Source organism: Mustela nivalis, assembly GCF_964662115.1.
Source record: "Mustela nivalis genome assembly, chromosome: 6".
NCBI classification, from domain to species: domain Eukaryota; kingdom Metazoa; phylum Chordata; class Mammalia; order Carnivora; family Mustelidae; genus Mustela; species Mustela nivalis.
This window is the reverse complement of record NC_139025.1, coordinates 15,295,603-15,318,557: the sequence shown is the minus strand read 5'-3', so window position 1 is coordinate 15,318,557 and position 22,955 is coordinate 15,295,603. Positions and strand designations below refer to the sequence as shown.

General features: G+C 51.6%; 1 protein-coding gene across 4 annotated transcripts; it reads left to right on the top strand.

Annotated features, from left to right (window-relative positions):
* The first annotated feature begins 6,283 nt into the window (after positions 1-6,283).
* ABCD4 (ATP binding cassette subfamily D member 4) lies at positions 6,284-22,559 on the top strand. Of its 4 annotated transcripts, none has more exons than XR_014313217.1 (19): positions 6,284-6,487; positions 9,897-10,015; positions 10,169-10,296; positions 11,607-11,746; positions 12,978-13,094; positions 13,483-13,608; positions 14,190-14,240; positions 15,870-15,964; positions 16,214-16,335; positions 16,435-16,526; positions 16,677-16,766; positions 18,429-18,637; positions 19,003-19,094; positions 19,606-19,642; positions 20,030-20,079; positions 20,705-20,757; positions 21,055-21,111; positions 21,745-21,860; positions 22,035-22,559. XR_014313217.1 is itself a non-coding variant. In XM_082736429.1 (19 exons), the coding sequence occupies exons 1-19, from the start codon at positions 6,450-6,452 to the stop codon at positions 22,101-22,103; spliced, it is 1,821 nt and encodes a 606-aa protein (XP_082592555.1). In that variant the 5' UTR covers positions 6,284-6,449; the 3' UTR covers positions 22,104-22,559. The 4 variants fall into 4 exon arrangements, 3 of the variants coding, with proteins under 3 accessions (XP_082592555.1, XP_082592556.1, XP_082592557.1); XM_082736429.1 differs by having other exon boundaries at positions 21,035-21,111; XM_082736430.1 differs by lacking the exon at positions 16,677-16,766 and having other exon boundaries at positions 21,035-21,111.
* Positions 22,560-22,955: the final 396 nt, after the last annotated feature.

The following is a 22,955-nucleotide window of genomic DNA, read 5'->3' as shown; positions in this document are numbered from 1 at the left end:
GGCAGAGGCTGAACACACTGAGCCATCCAGGCGCCCCTGGGATTCTCTTTCTCCTTTTCCCCCTCCACCTGTTCATGTGTGTGCTCTCTCTCTCTCAATAAATAAACAAAATCTTTTTTAAAAGTGTAAAAAGCAAGCTGTAAGACAGAGTTTTTAAAAGGAAAAGATGGGTATATGTATATGTGTGTGTGAGAGAGAGAATAATAATCACACATATAAGTTTATATATATATATATAAAACATTTCTGGAAAAATTCCTAAGAAACCATGAACAGTGGCTGTCTCTGGGATGGGAGACAGACTTACTTTTCATTAGTTACCGTGTCATCCTGTGTGAATTTTTTTTTTTTTTTTGCTGGTGTTTAAAAATTTTTTTCTTTTTTTTTTTTTTTTTCCTTTTAATAATCTCTGCACTCAGTGTGGAGCTTGAACTCACAACACTGAGATCAGGAGTCACATGCTTTTCTGAATGAGCCAGCCAGGTGCCCCTATTAACTAGTGCGTGGCACATAGAGGTGTTCAGTTTAAATTTTTCAGTTAAAAATATATTAATCAGGGGCGCCTGGGTGGCTCAGTGGGTTGAGCCTCTGCCTTCGGCTCAGGTCATGATCCCAGGGGCCTGGGATCGAGTCCCGCATTGGGCTCTCTGCTCAGCGGGGAGCCTGCTTCTCCTCATCTCTCTCTCTGTCTGTCTCTCTGCCTATTTGTGATCTCTCTCATATCTTTCTCTGTCAAATAAATAAATAAAATCTTTAAAAATATATATATAGTTAATCAGTGGGGCACCTGGGTGGCTCAGTGGGTTAAGCCTCTGCCTTCGGCTCAGGTCATGATCCTGGGGTCCTGGGATCAAGCCCCGAATCGGGCTCTCTGCTCGGCAGGGAGCCTGCTTCCCTCTCTCTCTCTGCCTGCCTATGATCTCTCTTTCTGTCAAAAAAATAAAAAATATATATATAAATATAGTTAATTGGGGCACCTGGCTGGCTCAGTCAGTAGAGAATATGACTCCTGATCTCAGTGTTGTGAGTTTGGGCCCCACACTGAGTGTAGAGATGACTAACAAAAACAAACTTAAAGAAAAAAACCTAGTTAATTAAAAATAAACTACACAACATAGCATGGGCATTTCTCCTGTGCATACACAGTTTTCCTGTGTATAACTCTGATTGCCACGTATTGTTTAGATAGTTCACATGTACTAACTTACTATGCCCCACAACAACCCTCAATCATTCCATTTCACAGATAAGGAAACTGAGGCAACTTTCCCAAGGTCACATAGATATTAGGTGGTGGAACATGCATTTATTTATTTATTTATTTATTTATTTATTTAAAAGATTTTATTTATTTATTTGGCAGACAGAGATCACAAGTAGGCAGAGAGGCAGGCAGAGAGAGAGGAGGAAGCAGGCTCCCTGCTGAGCAGAGAGCCCGATGTGGGGCTTGATCCCAGGATCCTGGGATCATGACCTGAGCCAAAGGCAGAGGCTTTAACCCACTGAGCCACCCAGGTGCCCCTGGAACATGCATTTAAATCCATGGGACCTGGGTCTGAAGTCCCTGCTCTTAACCATCTGTGAGGACACTGCTCTCCTCCAGGTTAAGTCTTCAACCAAGTCATAGTCTTTATCTAACCACTCCTCCTTTGATATGCATTCTGGTTGCTTCTCGGACTCGACTATTACCTACCAGGCTGCAGAAACACCCTTGTGATTAACCTTTTGTGCTCTTGGGTAAATACATTTATAAGAGAAGTCCCAAGACGCTGGGAAATGAAACCACTGCATTGTCTAAAATTTGGTAGTTATTGCCAAATTACATCCCATTGTTTTATTTCACTAATGTGTTCTCCCCTTGTCTGTGTATGAGAATGAGGAAGTAGCCCGGAAGTCCAGTAGCTAGAAAAGGGGAAGCTCGGTCCTAGATGAAGAGAGAATGAGCAGAGACACTGACCTGTGTGCTCTGTGAGGTCAACTAGCTCATCTTTGTTCAACGAATAGTTATTGTGCCCTTCCTGAGTGCTTTGGGACAATGGAGACAGAGTCATGGCACACACCGACATGGTCTATGCTTTCATGGGACAGACAGTCTATGGAGAGAGATGGTAATGAAGTAAACACAGGGTGAAAATATAACAACAATGTGCAAGAAATGCTATGGGGGAGAAAATGGAGTGCTGCGGGAGGGAATAATGGAGGCTTTCTTTCGAGAGGGTGGTCAGGGGAGGTCCTTCTGGGGAAGAGACATTGCACTGGGGACGGAAGGAAGAGTCGAAATTAACAGAAGAGTTGAAGGGAGCAAGGCTGTTTCCCGGCCCCTAAAGAAGTTGGAGTGGCAGGTGGGGCCAAGGCCCGAGAGCCTTTTTGGGGGTGTGGGGGGGGTGGGGGCCCTAGAGCCTTTTGAAGTACTGAAGGGTTCAGTGAGGTGTTGATCTCGTTGACATTTTTGCAGATTCTCATCTCCATGTAGGGACTGGATCAGAGCAGGAACAAGAATTTAAGTAGGGAAAGGGGCTAGGAGGCTTGCCTAAGGTGGCGGAGAGGAGCCTGTGGACTAAAAGAGTCTCCCAAGATGCCAGGTGTGGACTTCATTTGGATCCTGATTTTTTTTTTTAAAGATTTTATTTATTTATTTATTTATTTATTTATTTATTTGAGATAGAGAGAGGGTGCGTGTGCTCACATTAAGGGTGGAGGGGCAGAAGAGGGGGAGAGGCAGAGGGAAAGAATCCCAAGCAGACTCCGGGCTGAGCACAGAGCCCCACGCGGTGCCATGCCCATGACCCTGAGATCGCGACCTGAGCGGAAACCAAGAGTCGGAGACTCAACAGACTGTGCCAGCCATGCGGCCCTGGACCCTGTTTTTTTGTATTCTGGCAGGTTTTCCACTATCCCCACTGCCGGCTTAAAGAGTTGGAAATTATCTGGTACATAATTTAGAAATGTAAACTAATATATATATTTTTAAAGATTTTATTTATTTATTTGACAGACAGAGATCACAAGGAGGCAAAGAGGCAGGCAAAGAGAGAGAGGAGGGAAGCAGGCTCCCCGCCGAGCAGAGAGCCCGATGCAGGGCTCGATCCCAGGACCCTGAGACCATGACCTGAGCCGAAGGCAGAGGCTTTAACCCACTGAGCCACCCAAGTGCCCCAGAAATGTAAACTAATATATTAATGAATGACATGATTCACATAGCATTTTGTTATGTTTCATTATAGTTTTTCCTATGCAGATATTTATATCATATAGATATAAAAATACCTGTATCTATAGATCATAGTTGAGATCATATTTAAATCCAGTAGGTATTGTAACAATACTTTTTAAAAGTTTAAAGTAACACATAGTGTTGAGGGACCCTGGGACAGTAATGCCATCATACTCCAAAGCAAGACACTTTTTTTTTTTTAAGATTTTATTTATTTATTTGACAGAGAGAGAGAGGGAGAGCAAGCACAGGCAGACAGAGTGGCAGGCAGAGTCAGAGGGAGAAGCAGGCTCCCTGCCGAGCAAGGAGCCAGATGTGGGACTCGATCCCAAGACGCTGGGATCATGACCTGAGCCGAAGGCAGCTGCTTAACCAACTGAGCCACCCAGGCATCCCAAAAAGCAAGACACTTCTGAGTGTAAAAGGTGGCAAGAGCTGGAAACCGGAATTGCCCTAGCCAGGTGAGGTTGCTTGCCTTAATATTTTGGTTGACTTATTAATTTTTCAGAGATTGCATCCTGACATGTTTATTTGATTTGCAGAGTGACAAAGACATACTCTGGAAGTCACACTTGGGAGTAAGTTAAGCTCATGCCATCGCTGAGAAATGTTCAGTTATCTCCTGCACAGTTTGGACTCCCCTCCCCCATCCTGAGTTGGATGGCACCCACTGAGGCTCTGGGGCAGGGGTTCTCAAAATGTGGGGGCTGGGCAACGCTGGGAATTTGTTCCTCCCCACACCCACCCACCAAGGGATATTTGGCAATGTCCGGAGACATTAGTGGTTGCACAGCTGGATCGGGGAGAGTGCTGCTGGAAGCCAGTGGATGGAAGCTGGGGATTCCACTCGGTATCCTACAATACACAATAGCCTCCCTACTCGAGTCCCCAACAAAGAATTATCAGGCCCCAAAAGTCAATGCTGTCATGGTTGTGAAAACTTGATGTAGGTACCTTTGTCTTCATGAAGACAACTGTAATTGTCAACAGGTTGGCCTTCCCAGCTAGAGGGTAGCTCCATGAAGACAGGTGATACATCTGTCTTGTTCGGTGTTTGGCATATAGTTGACACTTAATAAGAATTGAAGGAAGAGGGGCGCCTGGGTGGCTCAGTCAGTTAAGCCTCTGCCTTTGGCCCAAGTCATGATCCCAGGGTCGTGGGACTGAGCACTACATCAGGCTCCTTGCTCAGTGGGGAGTCTGCTTCTCCTTCTCCCTGCCCCCTGCTTGTGCTCTCTCTCTCAAATAAATTTTTAAAATCTTTAAAAAAAGGGATGCCTGGGTGGCTCAGTGGGTTAGGTCAGTGGGTTCGGCTCAGGTCATGATCTCAGGGTCCTGGGATTGAGCTCCGCATCGGGCTCTCTGCTCAGCAGGGAGCCTGCTTTCCTTCCTCTCTGCCTGCCTCTCTGCCTACTTGTGATCTCTGTCAATTAAATAAATAAAATCTTAAAAAAAAAAAAAAAAGGATCAAAGGAAGGCGAAGAGGTACATCCAGATTCAAACTTAGGGCCCCGGGGGGAACATGCTGCTTGATTTCTTTCTTTGTGTGCATTTATTTACAATGTTATTTTTCTTTAAAAGATTTTATTTGTTTGTTGGAGAGAGAGAGCAAGCAAGCACAAGCACAAGGAAAGGCAGGCAGAGGGAGAGAAGCAGGCTCCCTGATGGGCAGGGAGCCTGATATGGAACTCCATCCCATAACTCTGGGATCATGACCCGAGCAGAAGGCAGACGCTTAATCAACTGAGTCACTCAGGCATCCCTGTTTACAATGTTATACTAGTTTCAGGTGTACAATACAGTGATCCAACAATTCCCTACATCACCTACTGCTCATCAGACAGATAAGTGCACACCTTAATCAATCCCCATCACCTGTTTAATCCAAACCCCCACCCACCTCCCCTCTAGTAACCATCAGTTTGTTCACTATTGTTAAGAACCTGTTTCTTGGTTTGCCTCTCTCTTTTTTTTTCTTTGCTCTTTTGTTTTGTTTCTTAAATTACACATATGAGTGAAATCACATGGTATTTCTCGCAAGCTGCTTGTTCTCCGAATTATTTCCCATCTCCCTTTGGGCACAGTAATCAGATGATAAGCATTGCATTCTCCAACATTTAACAAATATTTACTAAGCACTTACGAAATACTGCAGTGTTCTAGGTACTGGGAATACAGCTATGAGCAAGACAGAGAGTCCCTGCTCAAATTTTATTCTCAGAGGGGAAGACAAACAATACGCAAGGAAACAAGATGTATTCAGACAGTGATAATTATCATGGAGAAAATAAAAGTGGGACACCTGGCTGGCTCGGTTGGTAGAGCATGCAACTCTTTTTTTTTCTTTTTTTTTTTTTTTAAGATTTTATTTATTTATTTGAGACAGGGAGAGAGAGCACCAGGGCGCGTGAGCAGGGGGGAGGACAGAGGGAGAGGGAGAAGCAACTCCCAGATGAGCAGGGAGCCAGATGCTAGACTCCATCCCAGGGCCCTGGGATAATAACCTGGGCCGAAGGCAGACACTTAACCGAACGAGGCACCCAGGTGCCCCAGCATGCAACTCTTGATCTTGGGTTCCTGAGTTCGAGCTTCACGCTGGGTGCAGATTATTTTTAAACAAAGTGTAATACAATCGGGAATGATGCGGGCAGGATGGCATATTCTAGGTTGGGCGACCAGGTGACATTGGGACTAATTTTGAGAACAAGCCATCCGGGGAAGAGCTCCCGGCCAAGACTACTGCACTTGCAAAGACCCTGAGACGGAAACAATGGCCACTCCATGAAAATTTAAGGGAAAGGCGCCATCACTTATGCCATGGAAACATTTGGACTTTATTCTACCTGCAATCCGGAAGCCTGATTTATGTTGGTAAAAGATCACGGTGGCTTCTGTGGGAGAATGTATAAAACATCTACATTCCGCGTCTGAAATACTTGTCCTAAAATAATCCCATTTTTCTCCGCTGTTCTTGTCAAAAAGGAAACCTCCTCGATCCAGCAGTGGGCGCTGTAGGCGCAGGGTCGACAGAATGTAACACTCAGCACTCTCTGGTTCTTTTCGAGGGGTGGGTCGCTTCCGGGAGTGGCTTCGTAGACCGGCGCCTTCCTCTCTAGCCGCCCGTCTCTGTGGTCGTCGTGGGCCCGCCCCTCTTCGGCCAATCCAGTGCTCTTTGGACTCTTCCCGCAGCGGAGTCCGGGGCAGCGGTGCTCCGGAGGAGGGTGGAAGTTGTCCCATGGCGGTCCCGGGAACGGCGACCGGGGCTGGCGCCAGGTGAGCAGGGCGGCTGGGGAGGCGAGCCGGGTCCCTGGGTGCCTTCCCTGGGGCTGAAGAGCCCCCGCCCCCGCGAAAAGAGGAGCTCGGGAAGGGGCGCCCAGCCTCCCGCGCGACCCGAGGCCGCCCCCAGCACTCTGGCTGTGGGATCCTCTCCCTTGGAACTGGCTTTTCCATCCCCCCCCCCCCCCCGGAGAACCTCCAAGTGCACAGAATTGAGTTAATCGTCCTCATTTGGCACGCTTTGATCCAGCGCAGGGCCCCTCTTGTGCTCTACATCATTGTCTCCCTCTCTTCGTTCCTTATTCTCAACCCGTTGCTCCCCCGTTCTCAGACTCCCACGAGTGTACAGCCCAGTTTACATAAGTTTGCGTGTCTGTTACCTTGAGAGATAGATTGTGGGTTTTGAATACCTATAAATGATAGTATGCTGTGATTTAAAAAAAAAAAAAAAACCTTATTACTCAACGTTGTGTTTTTGAGAGCATGCATTCAGTAGTAATCTAGTTTCTGTTTCTGAGGGCTGCTTGGTACTACCCTATGTACTTTGGATCGCACTTACTTATACATTCCCCTAGTGATGGACACTGAGGTTGCTTCCAGTTTTTAACCACCACAAATATGCTGGCGCTTGTCTCCTTGTGAATATGGGTAATATTTTTCTGGATTATCCACCCCAAGGTAGGATGCTAGGTCGTACCTAATTCTGCGGAATTGTTTTCTGGAAAGGTCATCTTGAGTTTATACTTCCCAACAGCATTGCATAAAGGTTCTGGCTTCCCCACATTCCAGGAATGTTTGGTATTGTTCGGTTTTCTGCTGTTTTATCAGTCTGATGAGTTGTAAGATGGCATCCCGTTGTGTTTTCATGTATTAAGCATTTGGGTTTCCCCTTTTCTGAATTACCTGTTTGTATTCTTTTACCACTCTCCGTGGATTTCTTGTCTTCCTGATTTGCAGGAATTCTTCATATGCCCTAGATTTTAAAGATTTTATTTATTTATTTGACAGAGTGAGATCACAAGTAGGCAGAGAGGCAGGCAGAGAGACGGAGAGGGAAGCAGGCTCCCTGCCGAGCAGAGAGCCTGATGCGGGGCTCAATCCCAGGATCCTGAGATCATGACCTGAGCCAAAGGCAGAGGCTTAACCCACTGAGCCACCCAGGCGCTCCTGCATGTCCTTCTATTAACTAAATAGAATTTCACATTTAGATTTTTAATCCATTTGGGTTTTTAAAATTTTATCTTTCTAAGTGATTTGAGGTAATTTTCCTTCACCATTTTCAACCAAAAACCAATGAACTAATAATTAAAAATTGGAGAGCCTGTGAAGCATCATTAAGAGCTCAGATCCTTGGAGCTAGGCTGCCTTTGTCCAAACCCTGAGGCTCCCACTTACAAGGTGGGTGACAGGGCAAGTTACTTAACCTCTTTTGCTTCAGTTCCTTATCCATAAAATAGGATATAGTCTCCATCTCTTAGGGTTGTGACAGCCAAATGAATTAAAACATGTAAAACACATGTTGAACAGTACTGGGCACATAGTATGTGCTTAATAACTATTGACAACTATTCTTATTACTGTCACCTATCTTGTGATATAACCTCTTTCATGTGCCCATGTAAACATAGGTCTGTTTTTTCTTTTTGGTCTCTGTTCCATTTGGTCTTTTTGTTTCTGTATTTAAACCACAGCTCTGCAATATGATTTTTTTTTTTGGGGGGGAGAGAGAGAGAAGGGCATGTGCGCACACACGAGGTGGGGAGCAGAGGGAAAGGGAGAGAGAGAATCTTTTTTTTTTTTTTAAGATTTTATTCATTTATTTGACAGATAGAGACCACAAGCAGGCAGAGAGGCAGGCAGAGAGAGAGGAGGAAGCAGGCTCCCTGCCAAGCAGAGAGCCTGATGTGGGGCTTGATCCCCAAACCCTGGGATCATGACCTGAGCTGAAAGCAGAGGCTTTAACCCACTGAGCCACCCAGGTGCCCCGAGAGAGAGAATCTTAAGCAGGCTCCATGCTCAGCACGGAGCCTGACAATGGATTCAGTCTCATGACCCTGAGGTCACGACCTGAGCTGAAATCAAGAGTTGGATGCCCAACTGACTGAGCCACCAGGCGCCCCTGATTTGTCTTACTAATGGAGGGTTTGTGTTTCTGATTCCTCCTTTCCCATTCTTTACAGTTGCCCTCAGCTACTCATGGGACTTTATATTTTCATATAAAGTTCCTCAGAGAAGCTCTGCATTTTTGTTATAGACTATTTTTGTTAGAAATGAGGTCTTTATAATGTTAAGTCATGCCAGCTCTGTCTTTTTAAGTCTTCTTTTGCATCTTATAATAGAGCTTTTGTTTTTCTTCTAAAATGTTTTATCCTGGGCCGACTGGCTGGCTCAGTCAGTAGAGCTAGCAACTCTGGATCTCGGGGTTGTGAGTTCCAACCGCATCATGGGTGGAGAGAGCCTGGTGTCAGGCCCCCTGCTGGGCACGAGGAGTCTGCCTCTCCCTCTGCCCATCCATTCACTTGTTCTTTCACTCTCTCTCATAAATACATAAAACCTTTAAAATACACATATATTAAATATATAGATCGATCGGTCTCATGACCCTGAGATCATGACCTGAGCTGAAATCAAGAGTTGGAGGCTTAGCTGACTTAGCCATCCAAGGCTCCTAAAAATAAAATCTTAAAAAAAAAATGTGGGGCACCCGGTTGGCTCAGTGGGTTAAGCCTCTGGCCCTTGATCTCAGGATTGTGAGCTCAAGCCCCACATTGGGCTCCATGGTGGGTGTGGGGGCCTACTTAAAAAAATGTCTTGCAAATTATTTTTAAAAGTTAATTCCTGGATATTTTACCATTGTTTTAATCATCTTTTTTTCTTTGTATTTTCAAGTTGGTTATTGTTGATATAGAACACTATTGATATTTGTTATGTTAACCTTATATCTGGCTGAACTCCTTTTATTCCCATCATTTGTCTATTGATCTGCTGTTCGCTGTGTAAATGATCACATTATCTGCAAATAAAGACATTTTAATCTCTCCCCTTTTAATTCTTTTACCTCATTTATTTTTCTTGCTTTATTGATTCAGCCAGGACCTTAAAATCCTTGATGGGCTTTCTCGTCCTATTTGTGACCATAAAAAGGATGTGGCTAAAGTTTCTTCATTAACTATGCTTCTTTGCTGTCAATTTTTGGTAAATGACCGTTTACAGCATTTACCAGCTTAGAGAAATTCCCTTCTCTCCCGGGTCTGTTCCAGGCCTACCGCCTTCAGCATCGGGAGGCCATGCATCCTGCATGGGCTGGATCCCTCCCCAGAATGATGTAGGTCAACCTGCTAACTGCTCTCTAAGGCTTCACTGCCCTCATAGGGCTCACGCAGCTTCTCCCGCATCTCTTCTTCAGGCCCAGGTTAGATCTACAGTTTCTCCAGCGGTTCCTACAAATACAGAAGGTTTTGTTTCCCTCCTGGTCATCACAGAATGCCTTGATGTTCCTGACCCTGTTGTGCGTCACCCTACTGAGTGAGTGAGCGAGCCCAGGCTATCAGGGTAGGGCAGCCCTGGTTTGGGATCCCTTCTTTCTGGGGAGTTGATAAGGCGAGGACTCAAGGGGAAGCCTCTCTCTTCATTTTCTCCCCCTTCATCACTGACTTCGAACCCCTCTCCCCACCCCAGAACAACTGGTGATCTACCAGGTCGGCTTGATCCCCAGTCAGTACTATGGGGTCCTGGGAAACAAAGACTTGGATGGGTTTAAGAGCCTGACCTTCCTGGCTGTGGTGCTCATCGTTCTCAACTCCATGGTAAGGTCTTCTCCCTGGGTTTGTCTTCCTCTCCAGCCTAGCATGAGCACGATGCCGACTGGGACTTAGCCACCAGGAAGCAGGAAGCAGGCTGTGGGGTGTGTTCCCTCCCTTTCTGGGAACTAAAGGTCAAAACCCTGTGCAGGGCATTGATCTTGCTGTTGGGCCCAATTCCTGGGATGTTTCAAGCTCCCAGGACTAGGCCATGACGTTCTGGTCAGCATTTAGCAGAAATGACCTTGTCCCTTCCAGTCCCATTATTCTTGCTTCAGGGAACTCTGAGCATTTGAAAACTAGGATCAGCAGCCGGGGGGCTATTGCTTCTCCGTGGGGCCGAGGCCGTGGTTCAGCCTGGCGCTGTGTCGTACCTCCCAGCCTCGGCACCCGCTGCTTTCCTGCAACATGGCCTCCGTCCCCACCCTCATTCACACGGTTAATGCCTGCTCGCTTGTCCAGGTTCTGCTGTCGTCACCTCCTTCCAGTCCTCCCTAACCTTCTCCCTGGCTCCTCCACCTGCCCTCTTCTCTGCTTCGCTAATACTTGGAGTTAGCCTCTGCTGTAACACTCCTCACACCCTGTAATTGTTTCCTTGCTAGGCTGGGCTCATTGTCATTGCCTCAGACTTAGCATGTCGGTGCTCCATCAGTGCTGAACGAGGAGTCAGGTCTCCGCTTGGACTCGAGCCTGATGCTCTGTCTGCCTGTGCTGCCCGTTTTCTCGGGGAAGCCCCTTCTCATCACACTTAGACAGTCTGGCTGTCTAAGTATACAGAGCTCCCTCCCCAGGTTTTGGGGAAAAGAAAAGTGAGAACATAGATGGCATAGAAGATATCATCCCCGGGGCGCCTGGGTGGCTCAGTGGGTTAAGCCTCTGCCTTCGGCTCAGGTCATGATCTCAGGGTCCTGGGATCGAGTCCTGCATCGGGCTCACTGCTTGGGGAGAGCTTGCCCCCTGCCCCGCCTGCCTCTCTGCCTACTTGTGATCTCTGTCTGTCAAATAAATAAATAAAATCCTTATAAAAAAAAACAAAAGATATCATCCCCAATTTCCAGAAGCTCACTGGCTCTCAGGATGAGACCGTACAATAGAAAGGGGCCAGAGGCCTGTGCTTGGTGAAGGAAAGAGCATGGGCCGGAGGGGGGAGGGGAGAATCCCCTGACTTGACACTTTAACACGGCAGAAGTGCTGAGTGGACAGAGACTAATCGGGATGGGCCGGGGCCAGCCGGCAGATGCTCTCTTAGCGAGATGAGATGAGCAGAAGCCGTCCCTCCTGCTCTCTCACTTCCTCTCGCTTCCCCCACTGCGCAGCTGAAGAGCTTTGACCAGTTCACCTGCAACCTGCTGTACGTGAGCTGGAGGAAGGACCTCACCGAGCACCTTCACCGCTTCTACTTCCGAGGCCGCGTGTACTACACCCTCAACGTGCTGCGGGATGACGTCGATAACCCGTAGGCGCCCCCCTCCGGCCTCCGGGCCCTCCGCAGGGTTCTGTGGGTCTGGTTCGGCCCTGGAGAGTTCCTGCCACAGGCCCCTTGAGATCATCCCCAGGTCTCCGCAAATGTTGATAAGCACCATAGGGGATGATCTCAAGGGGCCTACAGCCGGATGGAGGCACCCCCGAGCAGCTGCAGGGCTGAGAATAGGGAATTAAAAGATAGGACGGCTCCCTTTTGTCCATTTTATATCCTGCGCTTCCCAACCTCTGCTGCGGGTTTCTCTCCAAAGAAAGTGTCCTTGCTAGCAAACCAGCCCTTGGATTTGCAGCAGTACAAAATTATTGCTGCCCTGGGCTCAGTGTAAGACTCAGACCTTCATTCTTTCACCTCCCGGTTGATAGGCCTCCGTTCATGGAGCCTCAGTTTCCCTTTCTGGAAAATGGGGATGATGGTTCCTATCTCAAGAATACCTCAAAGGATATTCACGCAGTGCACCTGCGCAGCGCCTGGCATGTGGCGAGTGTCCCAGTGTCAGTCAGCGCTGGGTGTTTTACAGGCGAGGAAACCGAGGGCCAGAAAATGCAAATGACTTGTCCAAGGTCATGACTCTCATTGGAAATGGGAGTCAGTGTGGCCCCTGTGGTGCCGTGGTGCAGTGGGACACAAGGGAGTCTCTCCTCACAGACATTCCCTCTCCACTCACCACCCCTAGGCCCTTTTTTGCCTGGCGTGACCTTTCGTCAGCTTAAGCTGAGCTTTGCCGCAAAGATGCTGGGGATTCCTGTTGCTTCTTATCTTTCTCTTCTGGGCTCCTCCATGACTCAACCCCTATGAAGCTTCTGCAGCCAGATAGCTAAACCGGGGGCAGACTCAGGCTCGCAGAAGAGATTGGGAGGAGCTGGAGAGAGGGGACGGCTTTCCTGCTTATCCAGAAACTCTGCTCTTTAACTCCGGTCTTTCTCGGGTGCTACTCAGAACAGGCTTGGGACCCCTGGGTACTGGCCCTTTCATTTGCTACTTTTCCTGAGGGTAAACTGAGGCGCCCCAAGAAACAACTCTTCAGGGTTGTTTAAAGCTCCTGAAGGCCTTAGTGCCTGTAGGAAAACCAGTGCTTGTCTGAGTCCATCTCCCCCTGGGGTCGTAGCTAACAGCACCGAAAGGCAAGGTCAGAGTAAGAGGTAACCTCTCCGCTCTCGCCGCCCCCCGCCCCGCTGCCGGTCCAGTTGCTCTGTGTTGTGTGCAGGGACCAGCGCATCAGCCAGGACGTGGAACGCTTCTGCCGGCAGCTCAGCAGCATGGCGAGCAAGCTCATCATCTCCCCCTTCACTCTCATCTACTACACCTACCAGTGCTTCCAAAGGTGAAGCCTCTCCCCTCGCCCCTGCACCACCCCGGCCAGATGTTTCTCCCCCTCACCCGGCCCCAGGTCCCTCACCCACCCACTCCCCTCCCCCAGGTCAGGGTCCAGAAGAGGCTGGTCTCTCTTCCTCCCACCTGCAGCCCAGGAAGGCTTCCTCTGTCCTGTGCTCAGGCCGCTCCCCTCCCTTTCGACATGGGGCATTTCAGTGTCACAGGGGTTCTGGGACCCTGACAACCTAGACCAGGTGCCAGCTGCCCCCATACAGGAGCAGAGGTCCCACAGGACTGCTGCCTGAAATTGGACGAGGACTGCTTGAAAGTGAACAGGAATCAGGGCTGAGGCCTGCGACCGTGTGTGACACCCCCACGCTCCCCTCTCTGCCTTCCAGCACGGGCTGGCTCGGGCCTGTGAGCATCTTCGGGTATTTCATCCTGGGAACCCTGGTGAACAAAATGTTGATGGGGCCCATCGTGGCACAGCTGGTGCAGCAGGAGAAGCTGGAGGGGGATTTTAGGTATGTTCCCCTTGCTTGAGGTTTCTGGGTTGAGCATCATGGTTAAGGAATGGGGGTCTGGAGTAAAATTGCCTCATTCGAATCCCAGCCCGCGCTCGTCGCTAGGCATGTGCTCTTGGGTGAGGTCTTGAACCTCACTAACTTTAGTTTTCCCGTCTTTAAAATGGGGATTGTGAGGAGCATTACTGAGATTCTAGGTGAGAAGCACCAAGAACTGTGTCTGGTTGGCCATTATCGTCCCTTGGCCTTCTCCTGTGCTTCTGTTTCAATCTCCCTGTCATGGCTCAGCCAATAGATCCAGCGCCTGCGCTGTGCTTGTTGGCCTCCTGCTTCAGGTTGGGCCCTGGGAGGAGGTGGTGTGGGCAGGAATGCACCTGTCCTCGGGGGAGGTGAGGCGTTCCCCTGTCTGCACAGCTCCTGCCACCCCACCCAGGCCCTGGGATTCCAGCCCTGCGACAGCTCGGGGAAGGGCTGGGCCTTTTCGAGGTGGAGTCAGGTCTGGAGGTCGTGGTCCAGGCCTCCGAAAGGAGAGGGGCCAGCACTGCCCGTCACCAGCACACGTTTCCCTTTGGCCTGCCCAGGTTCAAGCACATGCAGATCCGGGTGAACGCTGAGCCTGCTGCCTTTTTCAGGTGAGTCGGGTTTCCTTCTGCCGCATCGGAGCTGATAGTGGAGATGACAGGAAAGGAAGGACCCGTTGTCCGGCCCTCCCACCGTCCCAGAGCCGTGGAGCTGAGCATCCTTGCACTTGGCTGTGACCCCCACCCCGTGTCTCTCCCTGTCCTTGCTGCCTCATCCTTAGATCCAGGGATTTGCTTCTGAAGCTGCTTGTTCCTTCTAGTGGCCCAGGAGGGGGCGTAAATTTGTTCCAAGAATGAAACGAGTGAATGCTTCCTGTCTTGGTGATGACTATAAGGCATTGCCTCTGCCTCACTTTTCCTTCTGTAAAACGGCTTTCTGCCAGTGCCTGATGGCCAGTCAGAGTCTCAAAGACTGCTCCTTTGTCTCTGCAGGATGGGAGGGAAAGGAGGCCTCAGGAGATCAGGAGACTCGCTCCCCACTAACACTGTCCAAGCAGAACGAAGTATCTGATCTAACAGCAGCCTTGTGAAATCTCATTCCTTCCCTCAGGGTGTCAGGGTAGGTCCCAGGGCCCTGCCTTCTGTGAGGCCTCTGGAGTCATCGTTAGGCCCCAGAGAGAGAGCTCAGGCCCCAGAGGTGTGTGTTGAAGGAGTGGAAGCGGCTGTTGGATCACCTGGAGCTAATAGCCCTGGGACCTTTGCCCTGGTCTGTCTTTGCTGCAGTTTGCAGCTGCCGCCACTTGGGGGCGCCAAGCATACTAGGACTCTGAGGTGGGCTTTGGTTGTGTGGCCGTAGGGCTGGGGCTGTGCCAAGTGCTTTTGGATTTTTGCAGCCTCTCATGAAGTTCTGGGCTCTGGGGAAAGCAGGTTGACTCTTGGAGTCCAGATGGGTTCTTCTGTGGCTTCTCTGTCCCTCTGGCATTTTCCAGGTGCCAGGTACAGAATGCAGTGCTTCTGCCTGTCCCCCAACCTGGTAGCTCAGGGACAGGAACTGTTTCATCCCTTTGTTTATCTCACTGGCTAACCAGCACAGAGCCTGCCACCGAGCAGCTGCACCGTGTGTAGCTGCTGAGTAACAACAGCTGTTACTTACTAAGGGCCCCTCTTCTGTCTGGAACTTTCTACTTAGAAATTCTCTAACTGGGGCACCTGGGTGGTTCAGTGGGTTAAAGCCTCTGCCTTCAGCTCAGGTCATGATCCCAGGGTCCTGGGATCGAGCCCCGCATCGGGCTCTCTGCTCAGCAGGGAGCCTGCTTCCTCCTCTCTCTCTCCCTGCCTGCCTCTCTGCCTACTTGTGATCTCTGTCTGTCAAATAAATAAATAAAATCTTAAAAAAAGAAATTCTCTAACTTATTTTGTAGGTATGATCACCCCCATTTTACAGAACAAGACACTGAGACTCCGAGGCTTAAGGCACTAATCAGTGTCACCCAGCTGGCAGTTGGCCAGAGCCAGGGTTTGAGCCGGGCCTGCCCAGTCTAGAGTTCATGTTCTTTCCCCAGACAATACTGTGCTGAGGAAGTAAAGCAGTGAATGGAGGCTCGTGGCAGAAAGGGTCTGAGATGAAGACCACTTGGATGGGCTTGGTCCCCAGAGGAGAGTGTGGTGAGGGCCGGAGGGTCCCCCCGAGCCTGGATGAGGCTTTGCGGGCCCCATCGACATCCCAGCCTTCCTCGTCAGGGCTGGGCATGTGGAGCACATGAGGACAGACCGCAGGCTGCAGAGACTCCTTCAGACCCAGCGGGAGCTGATGTCCAAGGAGCTCTGGCTGTACAGTAGGTGGACGGAGCCCGGGGAGGCAGGAACCCCAGGAACGGGATAGCCTTCCCTTCCCCCGCTTTCTCTCTGCACTAAGCAGTTTGCTGGCATGAAGGGATTAACCACGGGGAGCCACTGCCTTTGCCAGGAGTGTCCTCGGGAGAACGAGGCCCCAGAGACTAGCTTGGTCCTGTCTGGTGGCATCTTCCCTCAGAGTGCATAAGTGGTTCCCGGGTCTCTAACCTTGGTGTTTCTGTTGCCTGCAGTCGGCGTCAACACCTTCGACTATCTGGGCAGCATCCTGAGTTACGTTGTGATCGCCATCCCTATTTTCAGTGGGGTCTACGGAGACCTGAGCCCCACAGAGCTCAGCACTCTGGTCAGCAAGGTGAGGCTCCCTCCCGGGCACCCCTCACGCCGTCCCCTCTGCCCAGCGCCCGGGGCCTCGGCGTCCAGGCCGGCGCTCACGGCTCGCTGTGCTGTGCAGAACGCCTTCGTGTGCATTTACCTCATCAGCTGCTTCAGCGGGCTCATCGACCTCTCCAGCACGCTCTCCGATGTGGCTGGTTACACACACAGGTGAGGCTGCGTCCTGAGCAGAGCGGGCGCCCCTGGGAGGAGGAGCTGAATGAGAGAAGGGACAGAAAGGCCATGTGCCAGAGGATGTGAGGGAAGGAAGACCGCATTCCCCTGGGCCCCCAGACCCACCTCGGGTTTTCACTTGTCCAGGATCGGGGAGCTTCAGGAGACCCTGCTGGACATGTCCCTGAGGTCGCGGGCTGGTGAGATCCCGGACGAGAGCGAGTGGGACACAGACAGGTGGGCGCCAGGCGGGCAGGGCGGTGCCATGGTGCGTGTGCCCAGCTTGGCTTCGGCCTAAAGTCTTGCTCTTCCCTGGCCGGGCGGCGGAGCCCTTGCCAGGCGTGTCTGTGTGGTGACAGGCACGCTGCGGTGTCTGCAGGCAGTGGGGCTGTTCTGGCATCTGTTGTGGTCATTTATGCCTTCCTCCAGCTGCGGGAAGCCCGGCGCACGCTCCTGCCTGGGCACGAGATGACAAAACAGAAATCTGAGTGGTCTCCCTCCCACTGAGCCCTGCCGCCTGCCCCTTTCCTCCAGGCCTGCCTGTTCTCTGTTCCCCAGGCCTCGCTCACCTCCACATGTGTCTTGTGTCTCCTTTTTTTTTTCTTTTTTTAAAGATTGTATTTATTTATTTATTTGATATATATAGAGAACACGAGTGGAGGGGAGTGGCAGAGGCAGAGGGAGAAGCAGGCTTGGTGAGCAGGGAGCCCGATGCGGGGCTCGATCCCAGGACCCTGAGATCATGACCCGAGCCGAAGGCAGACGCTCAACTGACTGAGCCACCCAGGCGCCCCTTTACTTGTGCCTCTTTGATGCATTGTGAGGTTTCTGACCTTCCTGGGCACTGAAGGTTGTTTCATGTCCTCACTTTCTTGCTCACTAATTACTCAGCTGTTCTGTGTCTCAGTTTCTTCATCTCTGTGAGGGGAACAGTAATGGAACCTTCCTCTCAGGTGATTGTGAGGCATAACTGTCACAGTCCATGGAAAGTGCTTGGACAGTGGCCACCGAGTGAGCTTTCAAAAATGGAAACAGCCTGAGTTCCGGGGCCTACACGCAACTGCCTTCTGAGGGACTAAAGTCTGAACTCTTGCCCCCATTTAGAATTCAGCCTTCCTGCGGCTGTGGGCCTGGGGCTGAGGAGGTGGCGCAGTGACACCGGAGGTGCTCTTCTCCGGGGGAGAGGGGCGTCTGTGCAGAGCCAAACTCCAGGTCCCTTTACGACCACCATGCCCGTCCTGTCGTAGCCACTGGTCACACGCGCTGTGCAAACCCCCCAGGGTTAAAGCTAGAGTTTCAGCTCCGTGACCCCGAGTGAGTTACTTAGCCGCCTGACTTGGTTTCTTCATCTGCCAAGTGGGGATGTTGTTTGTGATCCATGGGTGTTAAAGCGGATTAAGATCAGTCGCGGCGGGGCTTTGTGCAGCCTGGCACAGACTAGGCGCCCTCAGCCCTTCTTCTGTGTTCGTGTGCCCGGGCTGCCGTAGCAAGATTCCCCAAGCCGGGTGGCTCACACAAGACATTTATTTTCTCACAGTTCTGGATGCTGCAAGTCCAAGATCAAGGTGCTGGTCGGGTTGGTTTCTCCTGAGGCCTCTCTCCTGTCTTCCCGCTGTGTCCTTTTCTGGCACTTTCTCTGCACGAGCATGCCTGGTGTGTCTCTTCTTAGAAGGCCCCTACCCTGATGGCCTCACTTTAACGTAATCATTTGTTTAATACCTTCTCTTCAGCTGCAGTTATGTTCTGGGGTATTGGGGGTTGAGACTTCAGCCCGTGATTTTGAGAACACAGTTTAGCCCATAACAACTCCTCTGTCCAGAGGTGAAGCCCCCCCCTCAAGGAGAAGACCCTGCCCTCTGCAGGACTGACTACTTCTCTCCCCTTGTCTTCTGACCGCAGGGCCCCGGAGTGGCCAGTCGCAGAGCCAGCGGACACAGCTTTCCTCCTTGAGCGGGTCTCCATCTGCGCCCCGGCCTCTAACAAGCCCTTAATCAAGGATCTGAGCCTGAAGATCTCCGAGGGGCAGAGCCTGCTCATCACGGGCAACACGGGCACGGGCAAGACCTCCTTGCTCCGGGTTCTCGGCGGCCTCTGGGCAAGCACAAGGGGTGAGAGCCAGCCTTGGCCTGGTGGGATGCGGGTGTATGTGTGCGCTGCGTGTGTATAGACCTCTAGGCCTTTTTTTTTCTTTTTTTTTTTTTTTAAAGATTTTATTTATTTGACAGAGACAGGAAGAGAGGGAACACAAGCAGGGGGAGTAGGAGAGGGAGAAGCAGGCTTCTCGCTGAGCAGGGAGCCTGATGTGGGGCTCGATCCCAGGACCCTGGGACCGTGACCTGAGCTGAAGACAGATGCTTAACAACTGAGCCACCCAGGCACCCCGAAATCCAGGCCTTTTTGTTAGGGAAAGGAAATGAGAGACAGTTACTTTCTCTGGGAGATCTCAGAGTGGAGGTTTCTGTGGGTTCTGCAGGCTCGGTGCAGATGCTGACGGACTTCGGACCCCATGGGGTGCTGTTCCTGCCACAAAAGCCATTCTTCACTGACGGGACCCTTCGGGAACAGGTCAGCCTGGGGCCACTCCTACCTCCACCCTAATGGAGACTTCTGGCAGTGTGACAGGTCTCAGCTCTAGAAAGTTATAGGGCAGAAGGTGGGGCAGTGAACGGCTCCTGCCCAGGAACTCCCTGGTTCTAAGAACGCTTTATTCCCCTCTGAGGATTGGGCCTCCGTAGTTAGAGCAGCTCCTGGGGACAGGTTAGTCTGTGGGGGCCGAAACCAAATATCACATACATTTATTGACCCCCATGTTGGATTCTGGAGGCCGTGGCCTTCGGAGGCTCACAGACTCTTTCCCCTCAGACACACATCTGAAGGTCGCAGTGATCCTGCCCCGCTGTCTGCTGCCCCAGACTCCCCCACTGGCCCTTGGCGTGGGTGTCGCTCCCCATCCTTAGGTGGAGAGGCGCCTGGCCCCTGGCAGTTCCTGAGGCTGTTGCCGGGGGAGGATAGGCTGTGTACAGCACCCACCTCTCATGGGCCCCCATCTTAGGCCTGTGCGGTTTTGTTTTATCAGGTGATCTACCCGCTGAAGGAAATCTACCCAGACTCGGGTGAGCCGGCCCTCCCTGGGCGCCTTCTCCCATCTAAATCGTCCCTGCTCTGCGTGGCTGGGGCCTCGCCGATGCCTTTTGGCAGAGGCTCCAGCAAGGCTGCTGGTTTCAGGTTGTTTTCTCCTCCTTCAAGTGTTTACTGTTTGGGAGCTGTACCCTGACCTCGTCTTGTTCTGTCTTCCCCTCCTTGAGGAGAGACACGCACTGGAGGAAGGGAAGGGACTTCTTCCTTCGCCTGGCCCTTCCCTTATGTATTAGGGGCTGTAACCCTCACCCTGCGGAGCCTTAGCCCAGATTCTGGTGTCCCCACCCCTGCCCCCTTCCGTGATGTCTCTTCTGGCTACCCAGAGGGAGCCGACTTCTTGAAGAAGCTTCTCTGTTTGGCAGGTTCTACTGATGATGAGCGGATCCTGAGGTTCTTGGAGTTGGCAGGCCTGGTGAGTGCAGGCAGGGACCTCGAGGCCAGACCCACCTGGTAGCACTGACCACAAGAGCTGGTCCAGCAGAGCCGGCGTAGTGCCCGGGGCCCAGCACTGACAGTTTGAGCCTGGACCGTGGGAGTAGAAAGTGGTGATAGGAGCAGTCGGCCAGGGACAGGCAACGGGGGGTGCGTTGTCTATATTGAGTTTAATTTTTTATTTATTTATTAAAAGATTTTATTTGACAGAGAAACAGGGGGAGAGCGAACACAAGCAAGGGGAGTGGGAAAGGGAGAAGCAGGCTTCCCATTGAGTAGGAGCCGGATGCGGGCTTGATCCCAGGACCCTGGGATCATGACCTAAGCCGAAGCAGACGCTTAATGACTGAGCCACCCAGGCGACCCTGTATTGAGGTTTAAAATGTTAATAAGATGAAGTCTGCTTTCTCTTGTCATCCTGCTCCAGCAGATGTAGACAGTGTAGTTGATGGGATCGTCCTCTCTCTGGGGGGCTGCTTGCTCCCACAGCCCCTGCCACGGCGTGTGCGCCACAGGGCCCTCGCTGTCTCAGGGGCGTGTGTGGTGGGATGACGGAGCAGGGGTGGACCCTCTCACGGGCAGCGTTCCGTCTGGGTGTGTTACAGTCCAGTCTGGTGACGAGGACAGAGGGTCTGGACCAGCAGGTCGATTGGAACTGGTAAGAAGGGAGTCGGGGTGCTCCAGAGCCAGCTCCCCCAGCACAGTGGGTTCTGGGTATTTCTTGGCCCGTTAGGGGCATGTTCACGCCTTCGGGAGCAGTGTTTTGGCCTCACCTCCCGCGGGCGGCGCGGCTGGCCTGTGGTTGAAAGGGGAGGGGGATGTCCGTCTGTCCCGGGGCCAGCCTCTCTGCCCAAGAACCTCTTCTTACTTAGACCCATTCTGTGCAAGAGCCAGGTCTGGCCTCCTTCCTCTGGGGTCTTCTTCCTGTTCCTCAGGTACGACGTTCTGTCCCCAGGAGAGATGCAGAGGCTCTCCTTTGCCCGGCTCTTCTACCTACAGCCCAAGTATGCAGGTGAGGTGTGCCCGGGAAAAGCACACGCCCAGTATTGTGTGCCTCTGTGTGTGTGTATGTGTGTCACTGCCGGGGCATTCAGACGTGTTGGAGAGCCCCCTGTGCATGGCCAGCCACCTCTGTCCCTGCATGGGAGGGTGGCAGGGCTCTGCCCCTGTGGCGGCAAGGTTGGCGTCCCCAGTGCAGCTGTGGATGGGTCACACCACCAGTTCTCGAGCATTCTGCCATGGCAGCAGCTGGAGCCGGCCTGGAAGGCTTGCGTTCTTACGCTCCTCAGCCTCTGCCGTAATAAGTGGGCAGCACCCCCAGCTGTGCCTGGCAGAGGGGCGACAGGTGTGAACTTCTTCAGGGGCTGATGTCCTTGTCCTTGGGGGAGCTGAGAAGCGCTGGCCTGCGAGGTTCTAGGCTATGCCGGCGCGGACCCTGGGAAGCTGGGGGGTTTCGTCCCCTGGGAAGGGGATGGGGCCTCGCCCTCTGCTCTTCCGCCCCACTCTCTTGCCGTGCCAGGGCTCCTGGGAGCCAGAGCAGCTTTCAGCCAGCCTCGCCCTGGGTCCCAGCCGGAGGTGAGCGGGGTGGGAGAAGCAGCAGAGGTGGGCCAAGGGCTGATCTCTTCCTGCCGGATTCTGCCCTCAGTGCTTGATGAAGCCACCAGTGCTCTGACCGAGGAGGTGGAGGGTGAGCTCTACCGTGTCGGCCAGCAGCTGGGCATGACGTTCATCAGTGTGGGGCATCGCCGTAGCCTCGAGAAGGTACCCAAGCTCCTGGAGGTGGCCTGAGGAGGAGGAAGAGCCCAAAGGCTGGGTCTGGGCAGGGCCTGGGGCCCTTCAAAATGGGGAGCCGGGGTGTGGAGAGGGTAGGGGAGGGACGGCCTTCTGTTGTGCGGCCAGCACAGCCTCATCTGCGTCTGTGCTGGCCTCTTGCAGTATCACTCCTTGGTTCTGAAACTCTGTGGAGAAGGAAGATGGGAACTGACCAGAATTAAGGCGGAGTGAAGCCAAGGGTGTGGCTGGCCATGGGAAGAAGTGCCCAGCGCGGGCCGATCGGCATTCTCCCAGAGAGACTGGGGGCCCTGCGGGGCAAGGGAGACCCCTGGCTCACCTCCCGGGCCCTGTGCAGGGAGCCCTGGGAGAAGGGCCCAGCCAGGGTGTGGCTCTCTGTGGGGTGCTCTGTCCTGCCTGGGTGCCTCCTGCTGCCTCAGCCAGAGCTCCCAGCACTTGGAGTGCCGATTGCTTACAAACGACCTCAGATTGTGTTTTCTAAACAAAAACCTGAAATGTAGGCTCTATGAGAAATGTAGGCTCATTGTGGAAAGAATATTGGGCTTGAAGTCAAGAGATCCAGAAATCTTTTAAATCCTTTAATTTTTATACAAGATTTTTTTAAACTTTAATCAACTATTTAAATTTTATAACTTTTTGTAAAAAAAAATAAACATTTCTTACAAATTATAGCTTTCTCCCTTTTACTTTTCCACTGTAAGGTGACCTTTTAAATTGAATTTGCAGACTTGTATTTGGGAGCCTGGGGGGAAGGGAGATGCACTCTCCACTGTACTGGAACATTCTACGCCTGGTTTTTCACTTCACTCCAAACCTATAGTTTTCCTTTGCCGGTTGTACCTTAGGGTTGTACCTAACCTCTAGGGAATTCTGTTTTTCTTGTCCTAACCCAGGTAAAAATAAAAATAAATCTCTTTCCTGTCAGTCAACTAAAATAAGGTCAGAGATCCTTCAAAAATAATCTTTGTGAGGAAGCAGCAGCAACCAGAGGGAACAGACAAAACCCAAAAGCACAAAAACTTGAGATGGAAAGTGACTGAGCCCGAAGCCCTTATTCTAGAACAA